General features: G+C 44.0%; 1 protein-coding gene across 5 annotated transcripts in view; it reads right to left on the bottom strand.

The window, feature by feature from the left end:
- Positions 1-24183, bottom strand: part of NISCH (nischarin) — a 61250-nt gene that overhangs the window by 17271 nt on the left and 19796 nt on the right. For 2 of the 5 annotated variants that reach the window (XM_054033594.1, XM_054033596.1), the window contains exons 5-13: positions 23639-23802; positions 19689-19784; positions 13788-13883; positions 13124-13276; positions 9702-9770; positions 9012-9197; positions 8648-8776; positions 7977-8090; positions 6560-6668 (exon numbers count right to left, since the gene is read on the bottom strand). In XM_054033594.1, coding sequence (XP_053889569.1) covers positions 6560-6668; positions 7977-8090; positions 8648-8776; positions 9012-9197; positions 9702-9770; positions 13124-13276; positions 13788-13883; positions 19689-19784; positions 23639-23802 — 1116 coding nt within the window. Of the gene's footprint in view, positions 1-6551; positions 6669-7976; positions 8091-8647; positions 8777-9011; positions 9198-9701; positions 9771-13123; positions 13277-13787; positions 13884-19688; positions 19785-23638; positions 23803-24183 lie in introns of all 5 variants that reach the window. The other 3 variants (XM_054033598.1, XM_054033597.1, XM_054033599.1) reach the window with 2 other exon arrangements.

A 24183-nucleotide genomic window follows, 5' to 3' on the forward strand; every position in this document is an offset into this window, starting at 1 on the left:
TGACCTCAATAGTAGCCAGCTGTGTTGTTGGACTTCTTTTCCAACTCTTTTTTTTTTTTTTTTTTTTTAATTTTAGCCTTTCCCATCTTGTTACTAAAGCAACTTACTAAAGATTTAAGGTAAATAAATTTCAATCCTTTCACTACCTTTCTTGCAGCAAATTTCTACAAGATGACTGAGCACTTCAGTCAATAAAGTCCACAATTTAACATACTCCTAATGATTTACAATAACAGGAAAAAGAATAAACCTAAATGGCGGCGAACAGCAGAGGCTAACAGCGGGAGTTTGCCTGGGAGCTGTCCGAGAGGAGGTACGCTAAGTGCTGCATTAGGGGGGCTGTGTTGGTGAGTATCTGAGTGTCTGCTGCTGGGACAGTTGGTCAGTTTGACCGTGTGCTTGATTGCTTGCTTGTTTGTTTGAAAAGTGTGAATTGGGAGTGCTTTGTTCCAGCTGGGCCTTGAGTGGGCCTGACTGGTATATAAGGGCAGTCAGCAGCGAACCAGCTGAGCGGCGAACAGCAGAGGCTAACAGCGGGAGTTTGCCTGGGAGCTGTCCGAGAGGAGGTACGCTAAGTGCTGCATTAGGGGGGCTGTGTTGGTGAGTATCTGAGTGTCTGCTGCTGGGACAGTTGGTCAGTTTGACCGTGTGCTTGATTGCTTGCTTGTTTGTTTGAAAAGTGTGAATTGGGAGTGCTTTGTTCCAGCTGGGCCTTGAGTGGGCCTGACTGGTATATAAGGGCAGTCAGCAGCGAACCAGCTGAGCGGCGAACAGCAGAGGCTAACAGCGGGAGTTTGCCTGGGAGCTGTCCGAGAGGAGGTACGCTAAGTGCTGCATTAGGGGGGCTGTGTTGGTGAGTATCTGAGTGTCTGCTGCTGGGACAGTTGGTCAGTTTGACCGTGTGCTTGATTGCTTGCTTGTTTGTTTGAAAAGTGTGAATTGGGAGTGCTTTGTTCCAGCTGGGCCTTGAGTGGGCCTGACTGGTATATAAGGGCAGTCAGCAGCGAACCAGCTGAGCGGTGAACAGCAGAGGCTAACAGCGGGAGTTTGCCTGGGAGTTCACCTAGGGAGAGCGCACTGAGGCTTTCATCTGCAGGTTTCTCCGAGTAGTTCCTGCAACAGTTGAGGAAGTTCTTAAGAGGACGGTGATATGGAAGGTGAGCGATCAGCTGTTGTAACCTGCACAGGTTGTGCCATGTTTGTCTTTCTTCCGCAGGACAGAAGCGACTTTGTCTGCACAAAGTGCAAGCTGGTCTCCATATTGGAGGAGAAGGTTCGAGGGCTGGAGAAACAAGTATCAACTCTGCGTTGCATAAGGGAAAATGAAGATTTCCTGGACAGACGTCAGGAGATGCTTCTACGGCCACAATGTTCTGAAGATTCAGAGCAGGCGCAGCAGGGACAGAAGGATTGTGAGGAGGTTTGGCAGCATGTGACCTCCAGAAGAAGAAAGAGGAGCGTCCATGCACCAGCAATGGAGATACAGGTGAGGAATCGTTTCCATGTTCTCTCTACAGGTGCTAATGCGGAGAGTGGACTAGATGGCCCATCTGAGGGAAGGGAGCAGAAGGAGACTCCACCGATTGGAAGGCAAAAGATGCACTGTCCTAGGGATGGGGGTTCCACGACCACCACTCCCAAGAGGAGGAGGAGGGTGGTGGTGGTCGGGGACTCCCTCCTCAGGGGGACTGAGTCATCTATCTGCTGCCCTGACCGGGAAAACCGAGAGGTCTGCTGCTTGCCAGGAGCTAGGATACACGATGTGACGGAGAGACTGCCGAGACTCATCAAGCCCTCGGATCGCTACCCCTTCCTGCTTCTCCACGTGGGCACCAATGATACTGCCAAGAATGACCTTGAGCGGATCACTGCAGACTACGTGGCTCTGGGAAGAAGGATAAAGGAGTTTGAGGCGCAAGTGGTGTTCTCGTCCATCCTCCCTGTGCAAGGAAAAGGCCGGGGTAGAGACCGTCGAATCGTGGAAGTCAACGAATGGCTACGCAGGTGGTGTCGGAGAGAAGGCTTTGGATTCTTCGACCATGGGATGGTGTTCCAAGAAGAAGGAGTGCTAGGCAGAGACGGGCTCCACCTAACGAAGAGAGGGAAGAGCATCTTCGCCAGCAGGCTGGCTAACCTAGTGAGGAGGGCTTTAAACTAGGTTCACCGGGGGAAGGAGACCAAAGCCCTGAGGTAAGTGGGGAAATGGGATCCTGGGAGGAAGCACAAGCAGGAGAGCGCAACAGGGGAGGACTCCTGTCTCATGCTGAGAAAGAGGGACGATCGTTGAGTTATCTTAAGTGCCTATACACAAATGCAAGAAGCCTGGGAAACAAGCAGGGAGAACTGGAAGTCCTGGCACAGTCAGGGAACTATGATGTGATTGGAATAACAGAGACTTGGTGGGATAACTCACATGACTGGAGTACGGTCATGGATGGATATAAACTGTTCAGGAAGGACAGGCAGGGCAGAAAAGGTGGGGGAGTTGCGTTGTATGTAAGAGAGGAGTATGACTGCTCAGAGCTCCGGTATGATACTGCAGAAAAACCTGAGAGTCTCTGGATAAAGTTGAGAAGTGTGAGCAACAAGGGTGATGTCGTGGTTGGAGTCTGCTATAGACCACCAGACCAGGGGGATGAGGTGGACGAGGCTTTCTTCTGGCAACTAGCAGAAGTTGCTAGATCACAGGCCCTGGTTCTCATGGGAGACTTTAATCACCCTGATATCTGCTGGGAGAGCAATACAGCGGTGCACAGGCAATCCAGGAAATTTTTGGAAAGTGTAGGGGACAATTTCCTGGTGCAAGTGCTGGAGGAACCAACTAGGGGCAAAGCTTTTCTTGACCTGCTGCTCACAAACAGGGAAGAACTAGTAGGGGAAGCAAAAGTGGATGGGAACCTGGGAGGCAGTGACCATGAGATGGTCGAGTTCAGGATCCTGACACAAGGAAGAAAGGAGAGCAGCAGAATACGGACCCTGGACTTCAGAAAAGCAGACTTTGACTCCCTCAGGGAACAGATGGGCAGGATCCCCTGGGAGAATAACATAAAGGGCAAAGGGGTCCAGGAGAGCTGGCTGTATTTTAAAGAATCCTTATTGAGGTTGCAGGAACAAACCATCCCGATGTGTAGAAAGAATAGTAAATATGGCAGGCGACCAGCTTGGCTAAACAGTGAAATCCTTGCTGATCTTAAACGCAAAAAAGAGGCTTATAAGGAGTGGAAGATTGGACAAATGACCAGGGAGGAGTATAAAAATATTGCTCAGGCGTGCAGGAGTGAAATCAGGAAGGCCAAATCACACTTGGAGTTGCAGTTAGCAAGAGATGTTAAGAGTAACAAGAAGGGTTTCTTCAGGTATGTTAGCAACAAGAAGAAAATCAAGGAAAGTGTGGGCCCCTTACTGAATGAGGGAGGCAACCTAGTGACCGAGGATGTGGAAAAAGCTAATGTACTCAATGATTTTTTTGCCTCTGTCTTCACGCACAAGGTCAGCTCCCAGATTGCTGCACTGGGCAGTACAGCATGGGGAGAAGGTGACCAACCCTCTGTGGAGAAAGAAGTGGTTCGGGACTATTTAGAAAAACTGGACGTGCACAAGTCCATGGGGCCGGATGCGCTGCATCCGAGGGTGCTAAAGGAGTTGGCGGGTGAGATTGCAGAGCCATTAGCCATTATTTTTGAAAACTCATGGCGATCGGGGAAGGTCCCAGATGACTGGAAAAAGGCTAATGTAGTGCCCATCTTTAAAAAAGGGAAGAAGGAGGATCCGGGGAACTACAGGCCAGTCAGCCTCACCTCAGTCCCTGGAAAAATCATGGAGCAGGTCCTCAAGGAATCAATTATGAAACATTTAGAGGAGAGGAAAGTGATCAGGAACAGTCAGCATGGATTCACGAAGGGGAAGTCGTGCCTGACTAACCTAATTGCCTTCTATGATGAGATAACTGGCTCTGTGGATGAGGGGAAAGCAGTGGATGTGTTATTTCTTGACTTTAGCAAAGCTTTTGATACTGTCTCCCACAGTATTCTTGCCACCAAGTTAAAGAAGTATGGGCTGGATGAATGGACTGTAAGGTGGATAGAAAGCTGGCTAGATCATCGGGCTCAACGGGTAGTGATCAATGGCTCCATGTCTAGTTGGCAGCCGGTTTCAAGTGGAGTGCCCCAAGGGTCGGTCCTGGGGCCGGTTTTGTTTAATATCTTTATTAATGATCTGGAGGATGGTGTGGACTGCACTCTCAGCAAGTTTGCAGATGACACTAAACTAGGAGGCGTGGTAGATACACTAGAGGGTAGGGATCGGATACAGAGGGACCTAGACAAATTAGAGGATTGGGCAGAAAAAAACCTGATGAGGTTCAACAAGGACAAGTGCAGAGTCCTGCACTTAGGACGGAAGAATCCCATGCACTGCTACAGACTAGGGACCGAATGGCTAGGTAGCAGTTCTGCTGAAAAGGACCTAGGGGTCACAGTGGATATGAAGCTGGATATGAGTCAACAGTGTGCTCTTGTTGCCAAGAAGGCTAACGGCATTTTGGGCTGTATAAGTAGGGGCATTGCCAGCAGATCGAGGAACGTGATCGTTCCCCTTTATTCGACATTGGTGAGGCCTCATCTGGAATACTGTGTCCAGTTTTGGTCCCCACACTACAAGAAGGATGTGGAAAAATTGGAAAGAGTCCAGCGGAGGGCAACAAAAATGATTAGGGGTCTGGAGCACATGACTTATGAGGAGAGGCTGAGAGAACTGGGATTGTTTAGTCTCCAGAAGAGAAGAATGAGGGGGGATTTGATAGCAGCCTTCAACTACCTGAAGGGGGGTTCCAAAGAGGATGGAGCTCGGCTGTTCTCAGTGGTGGCAGATGACAGAACAAGGAGCAATGGTCTCAAGTTGCAGTGGGGGAGGTCCAGGTTGGATATCAGGAAAAACTATTTCACTAGGAGGGTGGTGAAACACTGGAATGCGTTACCTAGGGAGGTGGTGGAGTCTCCTTCCTTGGAGGTTTTTAAGGCCCGGCTTGACAAAGCCCTGGCTGGGATGATTTAGCTGGGAATTGGTCCTGCTTTGAGCAGGGGGTTGGACTAGATGACCTCTTGAGGTCCCTTCCAACTCTGATATTCTATGATTCTATGATTCTAAATATTTTCCAGCAATTTTTTAATTCCAATTTTTGCAGCTATTTCCCACCTTCCTTTTACTTCTTCATGGATGCCCATCTAAAGCTACATGTTGATATATTATAACAAAAACTCCACTCTCAAGAAATGACCTAGAATATGGAATACTTTAGTACTTGGAAAAGCAATTACAGAATCAAAATACCTAACACAAATTAAGTAGCAGCTGTCCAGATTTTAGAAAAATTGACTGCATTTAATCTGTAGATTACAAAAGAAAACTAAAATAGATTGAAAGGTTAGGTGAAGTACATAAAAGGTAACCGAGTCTGCTTTGATATGTCTATTCCTATATTGGTCACATACAAATAATCATGCGAGTGCTATCATAACAATCTTTGCCTTCTCATAGAAGATGATGTTGGGGAAACCTCATGAGATTTTGCAGAAATGTTGGTAACATCTTGTTCTTTCCCAGAATGGGAGCATGAACTTTGGACACTTCCACCTCCTTCACCCGGAATAAAATGTTTACAGGAAAAGGGTCAACTGCTTCCCATCCCAACCCATACAATTGATGTATTCCCCTGTTTGCAATACCATCTTAAGGAATTAGAAATAGTCTTAACCCCTACCATTTGTTTCCATTTAATCATTTTCTGTGTTTCTAACTCAACTGAAGCCAAAAAAGCTCAGTGATGTTCTCTTAACTTCAGTCATGCATCAGCATTCCTGTAAATCAGCAGGAATGAGCATAGCTCTATAAATAGTGTTAATGGCTGCTGCAAAAGCCCTTTTGTGTATGTCACATTTATGCAGTGGGTTTGTTTTTATGAACATCTGTCAAAAGGATTTTGGCTCAATGGGTATACTGAGATCACAGGGTTAGAATCAGTGTGATAACACTCAAGTTAATATTGTTACTACTGATGTTTTTCTCTGCTCCCCTTCTTTTTCTACCTTCTATCAGGTTTCCTGACTTAACTGTATCTCTTGTCAAAAAACAATATGGGAACTACCACCACATCAATTCCCTCTTAATATCCCAACACCAAACAGGGAAGAAAAGTCATTTTAAAGCACTGCTGTACATAAAGGTTTGCCATTAGGGCACTAGAGCTTTATCTACATTAGGAAAAGCTGGATGTGTAGTCCTCCACCAGTGGCTTCAGCAGGATTAGATATAGTGGTAAAAAGGTTTGCACCAGGTTTATGCTACAGCTACCACAGTTACCACCACCAGAGGAAAACTACAGGTCAGAATTTTGCCAATATAAATATAGCTTAGATGTCTGGGACAATACCCATTTGCCTTTACGCTTCAACTGATGCTGACAAAGCCCCATATTCAGTATATAAACTTCATGTATATCAATGCAGCCTAGAAAAACAGGACCAAGAGGCCCAACCCAGCAGCACGATACATACATGATTACCTTGGCTGGAGCTGACAGGACGAGGCAGAGAAGAGGAGGAAGGATGAACAGTAAGAGAAGAACAGTTTGATTTGGAGCTGGCAGCAGTGAGCCTGGAATCCTCACTGATCTAATAAAGAAAGTACGTAGTGGTTAAAGAAACAAGAATCTAGCACCACTGACAAACATACAGAGCAAATATTAGATCCAAGAACTCAAACAAAGCCACATAATCACGTGGCTTATTTTCTGTGAAAGCTCAGCTGTCATTAACAATTTTCAGTTCACATCCATTCAAGTCTATATTTTATTTTCTGTTACAGTGAAATCCTATTATAAGTATCCATTTTGGAAAATACCATTTTGATTATACTGATAATATTAACTAGTTGTTATATCTAGACTGATGGAACAGTGCATTTCACAAGTCAGATGAGTGACTACAAGGACAGAGCAACTTCTGCTAGTTCTTCTAATGCCAACTCTGGACAGTCTGGTTATAACTGGCCTCACAGCCACAGTCAAAAGTGCAAACCTGAAACATACTTTAACTGCAGGTGAGAGGTACTCAGGATATGTCTACGCTACAAGAGATGGGTGTGCTTCATCTGTTCATGTACACATTTGCACTAGCTCTTACGGAGTACAAATGGCAGTAGCATAGGTAGCAGAAGCACAGCTGAGATGTGCCAAGAACAAAAGAGCCAGATACTGGTGGGTATGCACTCTGCTGCGACCAATGCTACCACAGCTACACTTCTATTTATACTTGCACTAGCTCAATGAGAACAAGTGTGAATACGTGTACCCGAGCAAGGGAATCGCACTCCTAGCTCATAGTGCAGGCACTGTCTCAGAGGTGGGTTGGTCTCGCCTGATTTTGTTTCTCCAAGAAAAAAAAAAAAAAAAAATCAAAGAAATCCCCACCAGTGCCAACAGGGAGGGACTTTTAGAAAATTATTTTAATACTTTACTGCATAACCAGTGGAAATTGTTTTTAGTGATCATCTTTGAATGGACTTTGCAACTTGTAACATGGACCAGCATAGCTGTGCTTCTCATCAAGTTAGCCACTCTGTATATTGTGAAATCATTCTATCTATCCCTCCTTCTCCCCATCTATCCCTCCTTCTCCCCATCTGCCAGACCACCACAGAAAGGAAGACATAGAAGACATTACTGAAGTTAAAGGAACAGAACAAGAAAAATGTGCAAAATTGCTGCATTTAAAGTGCATCAGACATTAAACAAGCAAGCAAAGCATGTTTTGCAGAAGTTGTTACAATATAGATGCTTCATTAGTAAGCCAAATAGATGCAAGAGTAATTTGAGATATTATTTAACATCTACAAGTCTTTTTTTTTTCCAAGCACCACATTGTCCATGTTTTACTTTACAAGGTTTCTAGCCCCTGATCCTCCCCCTCTTAAAAACTCACCTTCTTATCAGAGTTATTCAGTTTGTATTTAACCTCCTTTGCTTTTTGAATAGCTTTCAACACTTCTACAGTGTCAAGTTCCTTTTCTGTGGTACTGATATTATCCAAACAGACCTGAAGAAAATCCATAAAGACAAATTGCTTGGTTAAGCCTCAGTAGCAATACTGAAAGAATGATGCACTAATTGAAGCAAGACACCGCCACTATTTTGAGATGACCACTGACTGTTTATACTAATACAAACATTTAAAGTAATCTGGTACCATAATGGCAAACTAAGTACGTCTGTAGGATTACTTTTCATGGAAAACCAGACCTCCCCACCCTTACTCCCAAAGGACTGAGACAAGTTTTAATGCAAGTTCAAAAATGCCAGAAAAGCTATTTTCACACCTTTGTAGCAAAAACTGTGTTCAAATTTAAATGTGCTGCTTCTCTACCCACACGAGGCTTTAAGTTTTCTTCCCATAACTGACATTGTCAAGAGTAAGTTGGTTTCATTCTCTAAAACAGAAAACCTCTACAACACATAGTAAACATTTAAGGGAATTTTTGCAAATTTAACAGCTGTGCAAAAAAAGCTGAACTAGCCACTTGTCTTCTCTACAGATTTTAGAAAATAAAAAGATTTGTAGGTACTGAATTCAAATAAAAATTCCATGTGGCTTACCTCTGAGGCTCTGTCCCCAAATTGGGCTAGCACTTTGGTCCTGTAATCAGGAATGATGCTCAAAGGATTGTTGGATAAGACCACCTTTTCTAAACATGGAAGGCTTCCTATATTTCTTATTTCGTCAATCTGAAAGTATTTGCATATAAATATAGGTGTCACTCAAATTTGCATTCTTTGAAAGTGAACACATGTGTAAGTGTGTAGATTAAAGTATATAGTGTATACAACAGGAAAACTATAATAATACCGCAAGCACAAAAATCTATTATATCTGTATTTTAACTTTGAAACCAATTGCCCATAATCTGAAGGACAATTTGTTAAAATTAATTTTATTGTTGCAATGAAGCTAATCAGTTACCTGATCTATTTTGTTGCTGCTAAGATCCAGGTTGACTAGCGAGTACAGTTTGTTAAGGCCACATAGCCTTTCCAGAAGGTTTCCTGCTAAATTCAGAGTTTTGATGTTCCCAAGTTTTGTATGAACACCTTCCAACGATGCAAGTTTGTTGTAGGATAGGTCCAGATGAATGAGGTTGTAAAGATGCTGCAACATCAGAACACAACAGCAACATCACATACCAATTCAGTCAAATTAAACAACATCTATTGGAGACCTTGTGCTAAGGCTCACCCCCAGCTGTGTGCAAGATTAGATTGCACACTAGTCAGCATTGCTAAAAAAATTGTGTATGGTATCATTCATCCACGTGGGCCCATGTAGGGAGGGAGAGATCCCCCTGGCTCAGTTCTACAGACCCACATTGCCAGCTGGCTGCTATGCAAAGTGATAAGAACTGCAGGGGAGCTAGTAAACAAGAAAAAAAAATACAGGAGAGGGAAAATGGAGGACTGAAAGTAGTATATGGTGGAGCATGGACATGGAGGGAGTCAGCTCGAATTGTTTTTAATGATGTCAGAATGTAATCTTTACATTTAATACACTATTCATGAGAAAGGCAGCCAATACCAGAGTCCAAACGAAGCAGCTCTGTGCTCTCACATCCCAAGATTTTGGAGACAAAAGTGAATCCTCAATAATGTCACTGACCTGTAAATTCTCTACTAGCGACACATCATTGTGACTCAATTCTAGGAATTCAATCTTCGGAATTAGTTTCTGGAAAAAAAAAGTGGTTTTATGTGGTAAAATGCCCTTTTGCGTCTGTCAATCGCCCCACATTTGCGAGACTGTCAGCTGATTAATGATTAAAAAAGGCATATTTCTATGTCCTGAGTCTCTAAAGTAAAAAGAACAAAGACAAAAAACAATCACTCACTCACACAATATGGTACTTCAGTAACCTAAGTGGCACCATGCACTTCTTGAAAAAAACATTAGCTCTACTTTGAGAAGTGAGGTCAAGTTCTACTTTGAAATTCTGGCTTCATACTCAGACTAATGGGCTGTCTCCCAATTAAGCCATTCATTAAAGCCCAAGTTCATTTGAGATGTTTCACCTTAGTAGCGATGGGTATTTCGGTTATGCAGCAATCCGGATAAAGCTAAAAATTGCAAGAGTCAGCTCGAGAGAGGGCTTTGGAGTCTTCAATCATGGGAAGAAGGATTGCTAGGAAGAGATGAGATCCACCTAACGAAGAGAGGGAAGAGCATCTTCACAGGCACGCTTGCTAACCTAGTGAGGAGGGCTTTAAACTAGGTTCGCCGGGGGGATGGTGACCTAAACCCAGAGGTAAGTGGGGGAGTGGGATACTGGGAGGAAACACAAGGAGGACGGTACAAGACGGAAGCATCCTGATTCATACTAGTTATCTTAGGTGCATGTACACAAATGCAAGAAGCCTTGGAAACAAGCAGGAAGAATTGGAAGTCCTGGCACAATCAAGGAACTATGACGTGACTGGAATCACAGAAACTTGGTGGAGCAGTTCACATGACTTGAGCACTGTCATAGATGGGTATAAACTGTTCAGGAAGGACAGGTACAGGAGGAAAGGTGGAGGAGTTGCCTTGTATGTAAGAGAGCAGTATGATTGCTCAGAGCTCCAGTTTGAAGCTATAGTGCCCATATTTTAAAAAGGGAAGAAAGCGAACCCGGGGAACTACAGACTGGTCAGCCTCACTTCAGTCCCCGGCAAAATCATGGAGCAGGTCCTCAAGGAACCATTTTGAAACACTTGGAGGAGAGGAAGGTGATCAGGAACAATCAACATGGATTCACCAAGGGCAAGTCACGCATGACCAACCTGATTGCCTTCTACGATGAGATAACTGGCTCTGTGGATATGGGGAAAGGGGTGGATGTGATATATCTTGATCTTAGCAAAGCTTTTGATATGGTCTCCCACAGTATTCTTGCCAGCAAGTTAAAGTATGGATTGGATGAATGGACTATAAGATGGATAGAAAGCTGGCTAGATTGTTGAGCTCAACGGGTAATGATCAACGGCTTGATGTCTAGTTGGCAGCCAGTATCAAGTGGGGCCGGTTTTGTTCAACATCATCTTTATCAATGATCTGGACGATGGGATTAATTGCAAGTTCGCAGATGACACTAAGCTGAGGGGAGAGGTAGATACGCTGGAGGGTAGGGATAGGGTCCAGAGTGACCAAGACAAATTGGAGGATGGGCCAAAAGAAATCCGATGAGGTTCAACAAGGACAAGTGCAGAGTCCTGCACTTCGGAAGGAAAAATCCCATGCACTGCTACATGCTGGGGACCGACTGGCTAAGCAGCAGTTCTGCAGAAAAGGACCTGGGGATTACAGTGGACAAGATGCTGGATATGAGTCAGCAGTGTGCCAAGGCCAACGGCATATTGGGCTGTATTAGTAGGAGCATTGCCAGCAGATCAAGGGAAGTGATTATTTCCCTCTATTCAGCACTGGTGAGGCCACATCTGGAGTATTGTGTACAGTTTTGGTCCGTCCCCCCCACTACAGAAAGGATGTGGACAAATTGGAGAGAGTCCAGCGGAGGGCAATGAAAATGATTAGGGGGCTGGGGCACATGACTTACGAGGAGAGGCTGAGGGAACTGGGGTTATTTAGTCTGCAGAATAGAAGAGTGAGGGGGGATTTGATAGCAGCCTGCAACTACCTGAAGGGGGGTTCCAAAGAGGACGGAGCTAGGCTTTTCTCAGTGGTGGCAGATGTCAGAACAAAAAGCAATGATCTCAAGTTGCAGTGGGGGAGGTCTCAGTTGGATATTAGGAAACACTATTTCACTAGGAGAGTGGTGAAGCACTGGAATGGGTTACCTAGGGCGGTGGTGGACTCTCTATCCTTAGAGGTTTTAAGGCCCCGCCTGACAAAGCCTTGGCTGGGATGATTTAGCTGGGGTTGATCCTGCTTTGAGCAGGGGATTGGACTAGATGACCTCCTGAGGTCTCTTCCAGCTCTAATATTATATGAATCTATGATTATATCTACAATTCATGCACCAACTTAATACCTCAAGGAAACATTTATAGGGCCACAATAAACTCTAGATCCCATATAGACCCTTGCCTTCGAACTCATTCATATTGCAGAATTAAAGTCTGTATTATGGATTCTCATTCAGAGACTTGGTGTTATACTGCCTGCATTATATACTTGTTTTGGTTTTGATCTCCCTAAAGATCAGTCTTTGCAAACACTGAAGGGAGGAAGAAATGCCTTGCTGTTAAGGCCCTGGATTTGGATCCAGGAGATCCAGATTCTTTTCTGCCTATGTCACAGACTTCATGACCTTGGACAAGTCACTTAATCTGTGTTCCAGTTATCCCTCTGAGTTATGAGGATAACTACTACCCTATCTCACACATGGGTTGCGAGGAAAAATGTGTTAGTGTTTGTGAGGCACACAGACGACGTAGCGGTGACAGCTATAAAAAACCCATAGTTTACTTAATTATCTTTAATTTGGGAACTGCAGAAGCAGCATGGAAAGGAAAACAAAGTAAGCAATGTCTTGACTGAATACTTAGGATGTGGTTTTCATGTTTGGAAGACTTTTCATAGTGAGTCATTGTCAACTGTGCTACTCTAACTGGTGGGGTTCAAGATTGCCTTTAAACACCAATAAGGTCTGTAACATACAGTAAGTTCTATCCCAGAATGGGATTTTGTTTTATATAACTGGGTTAAGAATAAAACTAGTTTGAAGCATAAAAGTTTCAGAAGATCTACAGCATTCCTGTAATTCAACTAATCATATACACAAAATGCTGCATACAGACACTGCATTTACCCCTGCCCTTGCTTTGCCTGAGGGCAGAAACTACTGAAATTAAACAAACCTGCTTAAGTTGCTCCCAAAAATATTGCTTTTTCTGTGATTTAGATTGTCAATGTACAATTTAAGTTAAAGCAAAATATGAGTGCAAATGGAAATCCTCTAGACAAATGGAAGTTTCTGATGTAAATGTAAAGCCCTGCTGGCTATCTAGATTGTTCCACAGCATGCTTGCTGTGCATTTTTTCCAAACAAGAAAATGTCTTGAAGACTAAGCTCCATGAGGTCTTACCACTGAATCATCAATCTGAAATATGCGATTGTGACTCATATCTAAAGTTGTTAAAGTCTTCCAAGTTGGGATAACCGCTGTCACAGGAAAACTTGAAAGGGCACCCTCTGGCTCCCATTGGTCAAATTCAGAGGCCTCAGGCACTAGAATTTCCTGTTTAAGACAGACATTAAAGAACATTATTAAAGCACTACAACTATGCCTTTAGGGAAAACTAATAGTTCTCAAAACAAGTCTTGCAACAGTTCAGTAAGGATAAAATAACACATTCAGATTAAATGTAATAGAATTTCATATCTGGATTGACAGGGTTGAAACTGCAAGAACTATGCTTATTTTGGGCATATGAATGGGGAGTTCTGACAGCAGTAGCCAATCCAAGCAGAGAATCTGCATGAACACCAGGATTATTGAGAAATAACTACAGTTGCCATGAATACCAACTGTAAATTCAGCTGTTAAAGAGTTGGTACACAGATAATAAACACTTCCTTCCAATTTATAAAAATGACATTACCTCTCAAGATAATATAGGACCCTCCAGTCATATGTTTTAATAATAACACTTGACACAGCAAGACATGACTTCAGATAAACACTCCTGCAACTGCAATACTTTTGGACATGCTTTAAACAATTGCCAGCCTTGGGAAATTGCACTTACTTTCATTGAGGTTGCTGAAAACCGAATACTCATCGTGGTTAAAGTGTGCTTTGATGATGTCAGCCCTTTAATAAGATTTGCACCACAGTGATTTATCTGTTTAAAGGGAAAATACAGCCTTACAAAATAAGTTACAAGTACATGAGTATTGGAACAAACATAATAAAGTAAGGAAGATGCTGGTGATAGCTGATATACCAGGTGTTCAATTGGATCAACAGAGAGCATTTACAGTGTTCCTCTAAAATCTCTTTTCCATAAGAATATAAATAAGCAACAGGATCAAGCAAGAGCTGATCCAGTCTATTGCACTGGAAGTTGGTCAAGACAAAGCAAAGCAGACAATGAAATCAGTGGGGCAACCCGAAAGAAGCAAAATTCAAAAAGCTCTTTCAATAAAGTTGCCCAGCACAAGTAAAAATTCTCATCATGATGAAGCCACCCAGGCAGCTTAATTGGACAGAATACTTCACTCTTGCCAAATGGAAAGGACTCTTGCAAGTAAGTTTAACTATAATTACAGCAGCAGATATTTGATCATACTAACAATCCGTGTGCATTCTTTACATTTAAAAGAAAAGTGTCATAAGAAGTGGGAGTCTAGGCTGAATGCAAAATTTCCCAGTGACTTTATTACGTATGACAAATTTAAAGGATATTGAGGGTTTTACTTGGGAGGTCATTAGGTTGCAGCCGGCTGCTCTTTAGGAGTGGCTGAAGGACATTGCCACCTGAAGTGCTTAGCAGCGTCAGTCCAGTTAGTTCCTGGTAGACAAAAGCCTACATTGCACGACTACCACCACAAATGGCACTCTTGTAGGCAGTATCAAAGAGACAAGCTTGAATGGGTATAGAAACTGAGTTCCTCTCATCCTTAGAAGTGGAGTCCTTCCAGGACAGAGCTGATACTCTGATGGGGAAGTTTGCATTATTATTGTAAAGAGGATGTCAATCCAGAGCTAGTCAATCCAGTACTTTGCACGAACATTCAAGTTATAAAACCCCTCATGTTAAATTATTTTTCCTTTTCCATGTTCTTTTTTTAGAAAGTGATCTGCCCCTATCCAAAAAACATTTTAGTTAGTGATGCCTTCTAGATCCCCTCAAAGAGTTATTGATATATTTCCTGCCCACATGATAATTTTAATTAAAAAATCTTTATTAAATAAATGCCACAAACAGAGGCCACTAACAAGGGAGTTTTGGAGGAAGTAGCTGCAGACTCTGCTTGAAAGTAGCGGGACCCTGTGAGTGGAGCATTTGGTCCATCCGTGGGTTGTTTGACTGGCTGACTGTTCTCTGTGTATGGGCTGCTTAGCAGAGCCATGGGGCCCTGAGTAAGCAGGATGCCTTGCTAAAGGCTGAAAGGCTCTTGGTTTTGGAACTTTGATCAGTGCCTTGCCAAAGATGGTAAGGCTCCAACCAATAGCGGCAACTAACAGGGGTGGTTTCAGAGCAAGTGAGAGAAGTTTTCTTTCCAGGTTCAGCAGTATGTGAGATATTAAGATGGCCAGTGATGAAACAGTGGTGGTGACCTGCAATGGATGTACTCTCTTTCCTGCTTGAAGACAGAAGGGATTTCCTGTGCATGAAGTGCAAGTTGGTGACTGTCTGGAGGAAAGGATTCTAGGATTGGAGGGACAAGTTGAGATGCTACTGAGAATCAGCGAAGCTGAGGAGACAGCCAGGTTTGGGAAACACCAAGGAAAAATGGCACTGGCCTCAGACTCAGACTTTAAGGCCAGAAGGGATCATCATGATCATCTAGCTGACTTCCCAGGAATCAGAGAGAGAGAGAGAAGGTCATAGGAGGTCTGGTGGCTCATAACCACCAGAGGCAAGAGGTCAAAGCAGCATTCTACATAGCTAGAGACAGATAAGGATGGGCAAGCTGTGGCCACTAGAGAGAAGACTATAGGAAGAATTCCACATGGCTAGACGTTTCAAATTGATACCAGGTTCTTAACATGAAAACTACAGAAGATACCTCTCAAGATCCTGGAGGTCCAAGGGAACGGAAAGATGTATGGGATACACATGTGGATGGCAGTTGGGCCCAAACTGTAAGAAAATCAAGTTTGCCCACGAAAAGTTCTCCAACTGTCCAAGGAACACAGACAATCCTTGTTGTAGATTCAATATTCAGAAGAATTAAAGAACATTCTGCAAGGCATAGGTGGACAACAGGAGAGTACGCTGCCTTCCCAGAGCCAAGACAAGAGATGTCACTCTAAGACTGGATAGGCTTCTGAAGTCAGTGGGCTAGGAGCCATTGGTTATGTTTCATATCAGCACTAGTGATACTGTTGTGGGATAACTCACAGATAGAAGATGACTTCAGGGAACTCGGAAACATGCTGAAGAATGTCCAAGCAATCTTCTCTGAGCTCCTTCTTGTCCCACAAGCAAGGGAAGACAGAAGGCGAGGATTCTGGACGTGAATCACTGGCTAGGTAAGTGGTGTAGGGTAAAGGACTTTGGTTTTGTAGAACATTGGTCCACCTTCTATGAGGTGAGGGGGGCTATATAGTTTGGATGGTTTACCACCTCAGTAGAAGGGGAACCAATCTCCTTGGAGACAGGCTGGCTAGAACAGCAAAAGAAGAGGGTAAAAAGAGGGAAGATATGAGCAATGAGCTCAAAATCAAGATGATGAGAACAAAATTAATCAAGGAACCAAAGGACATGAAGAGAAGAAATTCTTGTATTACCTATACACCAATGCTAGGAGCCTAGGTAAAAAATTAGAGGAACAGGAATTGCTCATATGAGCATAAATTCAACCTAGTTGGTAGTATTGAAACCTGGCGAGATAATTGCAATGTTAAAATCAATGGTTATAACCTATTTAGGAAGAATCGAGAAGGCAAAAGGGAAGGGGGAGTGACATTACCTGCTTCTGAGTCATTGATAACTTGGAAAAAAAAATTATATTGAAAGCTTAGGGAACAAGATGATCATCTCCTTATGCATCTATCTACACAGTGTAGAAAGAAAAGGTGCATGATCATGGGGGATTTCAATTTCAGTGACATATACTAGAGGACTAAAACATCCTTGAAATTTTGTAAACATTGCAGATAATTTCCTAACTCAAAAAGCATTGCAGTGAACACTGGGGAATTCTTTATTAGACCCTGTCTAATAAAGGAACTGATCACAGACCTAAAAATTAATGCTAGCTTAGGTACAAGTGATCAAGACTTGATTGCATTTATAATGTGCAAGAAGAATAAAGTTCAGACCAGTCATATACATACTTGGTGCTTTAATAGGGCCAGTTTCATGAACCTGAAAACAATTATGACCCAAACAGCTAGTGGGAAGAATTTAATCAGAAAAATGTGTATGATAATTGGGAATCATTTAATAACACCTTACTAGACGTCCAAAAAGCCACAATTGAGGAAGAAGACTGTACTGGTTAAAAAACCAATCTGATTTAGAGTGGAAGCGAAGGCAATCGTAAAAAATAAAAAGATAATATATAACAGTGGTTCTCAAACTGGGGGTTGTGAGGTTATTACATGGAGGGTTGCGAGCCGTCAACCTCCACTTCCCGCAGCTCCCATTGGTTGGGAACGGTGAACCGTGGCCACAGGGAGCTGAGGGGCTCCATGCCTGCAGATGCTCCAGGTAAACAAAACGACAATGCATTAGATATTCAATTCAATGATTCCATAGAGTTTAAAATCATCAAATTTTGGTGTAGACCCGTTTATAAGCCGACCCCCGCTCTTTGATGCGTCACTTTTTTATCAAAAATATACAGCTTATGAATGAGTATATATGGTAACTTGATTTTTTTAATGAGATTATAAGTTTGGTTGATAAAGGTCATAGTGTTGATGTAATATACTCAGACTTCCGTAAGGCATTTGACTTGATACTACATGACATTTTGATTAAGAAATAAGAATGACAGAAAATGAGCACTGTTGTCTAAAGTATTGTAGCCATGTTGGTCCCAGGATACAAAGAGACACAAGTTGGGTGATATAACATCTTTTATTGGATCAATTTCTGTTGGTGAAAGCAACGAGTTTTCAAGCTTACACAGAGCTCTTCTCTTACTCCCCACCTTGTCTCTATAAAATGAACATGGCACACAGTAAATGGATTACCAGCTGGCTAACTGATAGGTATCAAAATGTAACTGTAAATGGAGACTCATCAAGGGATGTGTTTCCAGTAGGGTCCTGCAAGGATCGGTTCTTGGCCCTATGCTGTTTTTTTTTTTTTTAATGACCTGGAAGAAAAAAGTAATCACTAATGAAGTGATGGAGCAGCAAATAATGAAGAGGACCGGTCACTGATTACCAGGTGCTCCAAACTCCTCTGAAACTGGGTACCAGCAAACAATGTGTGTTTTAATACAGCTAAATGTAAATGGATACATTTGGAAACAAAGAACATAGGCCATACTTACATGATGGGGGATTCTACCCGGGAAACAATGACTCTGAAAAAGATTTGGGGGGGTGTTGTGGATAATCAGCTGAACAAGATCTCCTAGTGTAATGGTGTGGCCAAAAGAGCTAATGTGACCCTGGGATGCATAAACAGGGGAATATCGAATAGGAGTAGAGAGATTATTTTACCTCTGTATTTGGGACTCATGTGACTGCTGTTGGAATAGTGTGTCCAGTTCTGGCACCCACAATTCAGGAAGTATGTTGTTAAATTGGAGAGGGTTCAGAAAAGAGCCACAAGAATGATTCAAGGATTACAAAACCTGCCTTACAGTGACAAACTCAAGGAGCTCAATCTATTAAGTTTAACAAAGAGAAGGTTAAGGGGTGACTTGATTACAGTTTATAAGTACCTATATGGGAAACAAACATTTGATAATGGGCTCTTTAATGCTGAAGCTAGACAAAGTCAGAGTGCAAATAAGGCATAAATTTTTAATGGTGAGATTAATCAACCACTGGAACAATTTACACAGAGTTGTGGTGGATTCTCCATCACTGAATTTTTAAATCAAGATTGGCTGTTGTTCTAAAAGATAGGTTCTAGGAATTATTTTGGGCGAGTTCTATGGGCTGTGTCATACAGGAAGTCAAACTATATGATCAGTGATCCCTTCTGGCCTTGGAATCTATGAATCTAGATTGATTGATTGGAGTTCTTCTAGCTGATTCAATGCCTTCTTTGATGCATTTGCCATTAGAACACCAGAGTCCTCTCATTTTTAACACTTACTGTACTCCCAAAATGGAAGTGCACTATTGCTTTACATTTCATAACAAGGTACAGACATTGGCAGGTCTCCATAATATGTAAATATTCAGTATGGTAAGCAAGCTATGATGTAATACATTAAATGAATGACTGTAGTTGTATCAGAAACTTGCTAAGTTCCACTAATGAATGTCAGACCAATTGTAAATAAATAAATTTTGCCAATTAACAAGTAAGCTAACAAACAAAATACTGCACCACAAAGTGCACTGTGGGAAAACATTTTATTTCATGATATATTTGTAAATATTTGGTATTTCAACAAGTAAAGATGTTTTAGTAACGAGACCTTGCTAAAACTTTTTGTTATTAGATCTTTTCTAAGAAGCAGAGAGATCACCACTACTTTGGTTTTGATTTTTATATCTAAAACAAAGTTCTACTGTAATTATATTAGGAATCTTGCTCTTTTGGGGCAATGTACATAATCAGTTGTTCTAAATATCTAGTCTGGCATCCATTTTTTCCAGACTAGAGGAAGCAGTATTTGTCTCACTTATTACAATAAATATAAAACATTTAAATTACTTCTAGTGCCAAGCCAAAGTAAAAGATAGCTCACCAATACTAAGTGATACACGGCAATATTGGTATTGCTAGACTCTGCTTTTGAATAGCCATTAGAAAGTTACTGAGCAAACAGTATCTCAACCATACCTCTATCTGATGAAGAGATTTAAATATTGACAAATCAAAAGGTAAGAGATGCTCCTGAATGTTGCTGGTTCCAAAAGGTCCCTCTGTGCCAGTTACCTAGTGATCAAGATTAAAGACAGAATTAATACACAAACCCAATCAACACACATATGGTGCAGTGTCTGTTGTAAATTACAAGGATTGAACCATATAAATACAATTACTGAGAACCTTCTAAAATGACAGCCAAAGAAGTTGAAGGATTCCACTATTAATTCCACTTGAACACAATTTAGCATTTAAAAAAAAGAAGAAAAAAAAATTAAAGGCAAAGCCAAACATACAGAAAGCAAGGAGCTGAACTTAAAAGGCAGGTCTACACTTAAAACACTGCAGCTGCAGCGCTTCGTGAAGATGCTACTATGCCGACAGGAGAGATTCTCTCATCAGCATAGTTATTCCCTCTGCGAGAGGCGGTAGCTATGGTGAAGGGAGAAGCCCTCCCGTCAACATAGCGTTGTCTACACTGGGTATAAGTTGGGAGAACTTCGTCGCTCGTGGGTTTATATAAGTTTATAGTGCAGACCTGGCCTAAGGCTGCCACCTTGTATACATTGTAGCACATGGAGTTGTGGCAAAGACTTCATAGTTAAGATGGTCACTAGTTTTCCATTCTAAACCAACTGACACCCTAATTCCCCATTCACTAAAAAAATCTCTCTTCTTGAAATGAAATCAGAAAATTACGCATATTTCCACCCCAGAGTTTCAAGTAGGACAAGGCATTTCCAAGTTGAGAGCTTGGAAAAAGTTGAGTATTGTTAGTTTTCTGCAAACTGAAGTGCAAATCTAGAAACTCCAAATTGGTTTTATTTGCTTGTTTTCAATTAATATTAGTACCAATACAGAAGGTTCGGAAATCCTTGCCATGAACATCTGAATTTGAGAAGTCTGCAGGATATCTTGCTTGGACTCATCTGGGGTTTGCAAGCTCTTAAGGAGCTGACATGCTCTAGGCACAAGTGATCAGAGCTTCAATGCCAGGTTTACAATGGCGCCAGTGGCGCTATGGAGCTGGGCCCATGCTCAGAAGGGGCCCCAGCCTGCTCTGCTTGCACTGCGCCCTGAGACCCCACCAGCCTGCTGGCTCCCCCAACCCTGCCCACCACTTGCTCCTCTTGCCCTGCCCGCTGAGGGCTCCTCTTCACCCCCTGCCCCCACCCACTGGCTTCTCTCTGCCCCCTGGCCAGACCCCAGTGAACCTCTGGCTCCGGGCAGTCTTTGCTTCCCACCACCTGTGGGGCCCCACCTGTCTCCCTGGAGCTGAGCCATCTGGGACTGGTGCAGAATCCTGGCCAGTCTCAGCCAGTTGGGGGGAACAGTATGGGAGGCTTGGCTGGGCCCCTCCAGGCAAGTGGGTCCTGAGGGAGGCTGGCTGGGGCAGGCCCTGGCCTGGCTGATCGCACTACTCCCGAGGGGCCAGAACGATTCCCTGCCTCAGGGCCTGCACTGGCGGCTCATCCTGGCAGACAGTCGCCTCCCAGCAGGGCCAGTGAATGCTGCAAGGAGGCAGGGCATGGGGGAGGATGTGTCTGGAGGGCCTGGGGTGGGGCTGCTGGGCTGTGAGGGAGGATCTGTGTGTGCTGGGGTACTAAGGAGTGGGGGTTCTGTGTGGGGTGCTGTGCAGTTGTGGTGGGGCTGTGGGCGGGGGGGGCCGGGATGTTGTTGTGCAGGGCGCTGTGTATTTGTGGCAGGGTCGGGAGGAAGGGGGGCTGGGTATAGTGGGTCCGAGGGAGCTCTGGTCATAGGGAATCGGAGGGCTGTTCCAGTGTTGGGTGGGGGGGCTCTGTGGCATGGCATGGGCCCACCCCCGAGGGGAAGGGGCATGCTGGCAGCACAGGGCTGGGCAGGCCATTGTGTGTCTGGCTACTGCGGTTTGTAAATAGTGCCCTCACACTGGGCAATATGCTATGCCCCTGGCCAGCTGCTCACTCCAGGGACTGACCCCCCTGCACTATGCTCCAGTGCCCCCGGGGGGCTCACAAATATGTTGGGCGCCGGGCCCAGAAAAGGTTAATCTGGCTCTGCAGAATTTACAGGGTCAGAAAATACCACTGGGGCCAAAGATCACAGGTTTCTCTCTGTAATACTGTGTAAATTTTGTAGCATTGGAGCTGCAAGGCTGGGGAATGGAAAGCTCCATAGAAATGGAACTGCAGATGCATCTTTGCTTTCACAGAGCACAAAACCTTCTGATGAAGTTTCCATATTCTCCCCAGCTGTTCATTTTTGCCTATTAAGGAACTGGACTCCCCCACTGCTCCCTGACACTAACTATTCTAATCCCAGATAAAAAAATTGATTCAGATTTAATTAAGGGTGCAAGAACATAACGTGAGTGCTTTAACTTTTAAGTATTCTTGAAAGGTCATCTTTACAGCTGGACTTCAGAAGCTGTAAGTTCAGTTGGATAGATTTAAATCAGAAATCAGATAAGACAGGGAAGTTGTTCTCTTTTTGCTATGGAGAGTAAAAAAAAAATCTGATGAGCTCTCAATTTTTGTACATCAGAACTGAGGAATTGGAAAAGCTTTCCAATTCACTTCAAATTTGGCAGAAGAAAAATCTGCCATGTCTCCAGACTGAACCTACTAACTGAGGTTGCCATATGAGCTTTTATTGTTAAAATTACAAGGGGCTAAAATTGATTTTTAATGGAAACTCAGTTGCAACTCTCAACTACGGAACAGTTACTATTTACAATTACAGATATAAAACCATGAAGTGAGAATGTTATGGGGGCAGAGTTTTTATAAATTCTATATTAGACGGACAGTATCACGGAGTTACGTGCATTCCCAAAGGCCAACCAAGGCTCAGAAAGATTACATGGTTGTATGCCTATGTACAAAGCGCCTACAGTGGGGCCCTGGGGAGGCCATGTCATGCAGGAAAATATCAGCTGCTATGTGTTGTTGCTTCTAGGCACAATAAAGTGAAGATTCTGGGCCACCTAATCAGCATTAATATTGGCATTTCCATGCTTTCAAAGGATTAAGGGACACTGACAGCACACCATTAATTTCTAGTGCAGAGGTGGGCAAACTATGGCCCGTGGGACCCTCCTGCCCAGCCCCTGAGATCCTGGCCTGGAAGGCTAGCCCCCAGCCCCTCCCCTGCTGTTCCCCCTCCCCCGCAGCCTCAGCTCACTGTGCCACTAGTGCAATGCTCTGGCTGGCGGGGCTGCGAGCTCTTGCTGGGCAGAGCAGCTGCAGAGCCGTGGCCTGACCCAGTGCTCTGTGCTGTGCAGTGGCGTGGCTGGCTCCAGCTGGGCGGTGTGGCTGCCTGTCCTGGTGCTCTGGGCGGCGCGGCTGTAGCACGCCAGCCACCTGTGCTCCAGGCAGCGCGGTAAGGGAGCAGGGAGGGTTGGATAGAGGGCAGGGGAGCTCAGGGTGGTGGTCAGTGGGCGGGGGTTTGGATAGGGGTCAGGACGGTCAGAGGGCGTGGAACAGGGGGGTTGAATGGGGTCAGGGGTCCTGGGGGGTAGTCAGGAATGAGAGGAGGGGTTGGATGAGGCAGCGGGGGGCAGTCAGGGGCAGGGGTTCCGGGGGCGGAAAGGGAGAAGGGGTGGTTGGATGGAGCAGGGGTTCCGGGGGGGCAGTCAGGAATGAGAGGAGGGGTTGGATGGGGCAGCAGGGGGCAGTCAGGGGCGGAGGTGGTCAGAGGACAGGGAGGGGTGGATGGGGCAGGAGTACCAGGGGGACCGTCGGGGGCGAGAAGCAGGAGGGGTCGGATAGCGGGCAGGGGCCGAGCCACGCCTGGCTGTTTGGGGAGGCACAGCCTCCCCTAACCATCCCTCCATACAATTTTGGAAACCCAATGTGGCCCGCAGGCCAAAAAGTTTGCCCATCCCTGTTCTAGCGAATACTGAAGGAAACAATTTCTACATTATTTACATCAATACATTCTACCTTTAAATATTTGAGTCTACATGTGAAATCCAGAATATGACCTAGATCAGTTTTGGCATCTCCATTAGCGCACGTAGGTTTCCCCTGGCGCAACTGTTGAGTGATAGCATATAACTGCAATGGTCTGAGGCTGAAGACCTCTCCAGCCATTAGTAATTGTTCTCCTGAAAAACAAGAGTACAGTGATATTAAACATGGAGTCATAATATTTTAAGATTTCATCCAAAGGGATGCACAGCTGATGCCCACCACTGCTGTGGGGAAGGGGCAAGAGAGGAGAATTACAGTGGTGGTGGGCACTGGAGATTTAACTAGTTGACACCTTTACACCCTAGCTCTGACTGAAGTACTGAAGCAACATCCACGTTTTGCCATTTAAAACAAATATTCGAAGAACAGAAAACTATGGACTTCTTGCATCAGAAAATCTAAATGTTTAAAATAGGCTCTTCAGCCACAATAGGCCAAAACCTCCTAATGGAGTTAAAGCCATACTCCCATTACCTTTAATAGACCAGGATCAGACATACTGAAGCCCATTTATC

Source organism: Malaclemys terrapin, chromosome 7, assembly GCF_027887155.1.
Source record: "Malaclemys terrapin pileata isolate rMalTer1 chromosome 7, rMalTer1.hap1, whole genome shotgun sequence".
Classification (NCBI taxonomy): domain Eukaryota; kingdom Metazoa; phylum Chordata; order Testudines; family Emydidae; genus Malaclemys; species Malaclemys terrapin.